This window comes from Dipodomys spectabilis, unplaced genomic scaffold (genome assembly GCF_019054845.1).
Source record: "Dipodomys spectabilis isolate Male_0828 unplaced genomic scaffold, ASM1905484v1 ptg000227l, whole genome shotgun sequence".
In the NCBI taxonomy this organism is placed as follows: domain Eukaryota; kingdom Metazoa; phylum Chordata; class Mammalia; order Rodentia; family Heteromyidae; genus Dipodomys; species Dipodomys spectabilis.
Window position 1 is genome coordinate 2,525,503 of NW_024870904.1, and position 2,140 is coordinate 2,527,642.

The 2,140-nt window shown below is 38.4% G+C and overlaps 1 protein-coding gene across 1 annotated transcript; it reads left to right on the plus strand.

The window, feature by feature from the left end:
• Positions 1 to 805: 805 nt before the first annotated feature.
• LOC122123314 (zinc finger protein 180-like) lies at positions 806 to 1,600 on the plus strand (the record flags this gene model as incomplete). Its single annotated transcript, XM_042697668.1, has 1 exon — positions 806 to 1,600. A coding segment is annotated over exon 1 (795 nt), but the record flags the coding sequence as incomplete, so codon positions are not given.
• Positions 1,601 to 2,140: the final 540 nt, after the last annotated feature.

Genomic DNA, 2,140 nt, shown 5'->3' on the forward strand with positions numbered 1-2,140 from the left:
TTGCAGCAAGATTGTGTAACCTTTTGCCCCTTTCTTATGAAGACTTCTGTTATAAAAGTTTGTTATCCTCTGCATTAAATCGCACTCAGCACTCAGCATCCACTCCTAATGTGTGTGAGTTGTCTGTTTGCCATCTCCCCATCCTATTCCAGGTTCCTCCCCTAGGTATCCTCCGTCGTCCCGACAGAACCCGGTCCGCAGCAGTAGAGAAGTCATTCATAGAGAGAAAAAGACAATAAGAAATATAGTAAGGAGATCTCATTTTATTTTAAACTAGTATTTTGCAGGTAGGAGGAAAATAGGATCAGGACAATTTCTTATCTGTGGTGCTGGGCATAGAGGGAGATTCAGAATGGAAGCATTAAGAGTATGGAGATGAATAATTTGAGTAAATATTTCCTTAAGAAAAATATAAAAATCTGAAATACAGAAAAACATTATTTTCCATTGTAAAATGTCAGTACTACTTTCTTAATTACTACATTGCAGAGAAATATATATATTCTGCATAAAGCAATGCTTTGATATTTGAAAATATTGTAACAGAATGTGAGGAAATATCTTTACATTAAGGAATTTATGGATCTCATTTATGTTTTTGTTTATTTTTCTATTATTCACTTTAGATGTCCCAGAAATGGAGGATGTGATTAGCACCTGCCAGGAACGTCACAATAAATATCTCTCTGAAGTAGCAGTCATGAATTGTAACCCAGGGGAGGAAAAAGTGAGACTTATAAGAAGTTTTCATTTGAGCTCCATACAGAAGTCAGAACTGATTAAGAATAATGGGAACTCCTTAGGGATGAGGATAGAAAAGGTCACTGGCTGTCAGAGCATGGGTGTTTTCAGTGAACCTGGTAAGATGTGTGCTGCATATAGTCCTCATGTGTCTTCTGTAGTTGACGAACGAAAACAGTGTGAAAAGTCTTTCACTGAGAAGAAACACCCAGTTGTCCCTCAGAGGACACACACAGGAGAGAAACCTTATGAATGTAACATGTGTCAAAAGTCTTTCACCCAGAAATCAAAGCTTACTGTCCACCAGAGAACACACACAAAAGAGAAACCTTTTGAATGTAACATTTGTGGAAAATCTTTCATATGCAAGGCATATCTTACTAGACACCAGAGAACACACACAGGAGAGAAACCTTATGAATGTAACATGTGTGGAAAGTCTTTCACCTGGAAGACACACCTTACTGTCCACCAGAGAATACACACAAAAGAGAAACCTTTTGAATGTAACATTTGTGGAAAGTCTTTCTCCTGGAAGGCATATCTTACTCTCCACCAGAGAACACACACAGGAGAGAAACTTTATGAATGTAACAAGTGTGGAAAGTCTTTCACCCAGAAATCAAAGCTTACTCGCCACCAGAGAACACACACAAGAGAGAAACCTTATGAATGTAACATGTGTCAAAAGTCTTTCACTGAGAAATCAAAGCTTACTCGCCACCAGAGAACACACACAAAAGAGAAACCTTTTGAATGTAACATTTGTGGAATGTCTTTCTCCTGCAAGGAATATCTTATTCTGCACCAGAGAACACACACAGGAGAGAAACCTTATGAATGTAAGATGTGTGGAAAGTCTTTCACCCAGAAATCAATGCTTACTCGCCACCAGAGAACACATACTAGAGAGAAACCTTATGAATGTAACGTGTCGAAAGTCTTTCACTGAGAAATCAAAGCTTACTCGCCACCAGAGAACACACACAAAAGAGAAACCTTTTGAATGTAACATTTGTGGAAAGTCTTTCTCCTGCAAGGAATATCTTCCTCTGCACCAGAGAACACACACAGGAGAGAAACCTTATGAATGTAAGATGTGTGGAAAGTCTTTCACCCAGAAATCAATGCTTACTCGCCACCAGAGAACACATACTAGAGAAAAACCTTATGAATTTAACTTGTGTTGAAAGTCTTTCACCCATAAAAGAAACCTTATTGTGCACCAGAAAACACACACATTAGAGAGACCTTATTAATGTAACATGTGTGGAAAGTCCTTGTCTTGGAAGTCAAGCATCAATGTCCATCAGATAATACACACAGGAAAGAAACCTTATGAATGTAACATGTGTGGAATGACTTTCACCTGGAAGTCAAACCTCACTGTCCATCAGAA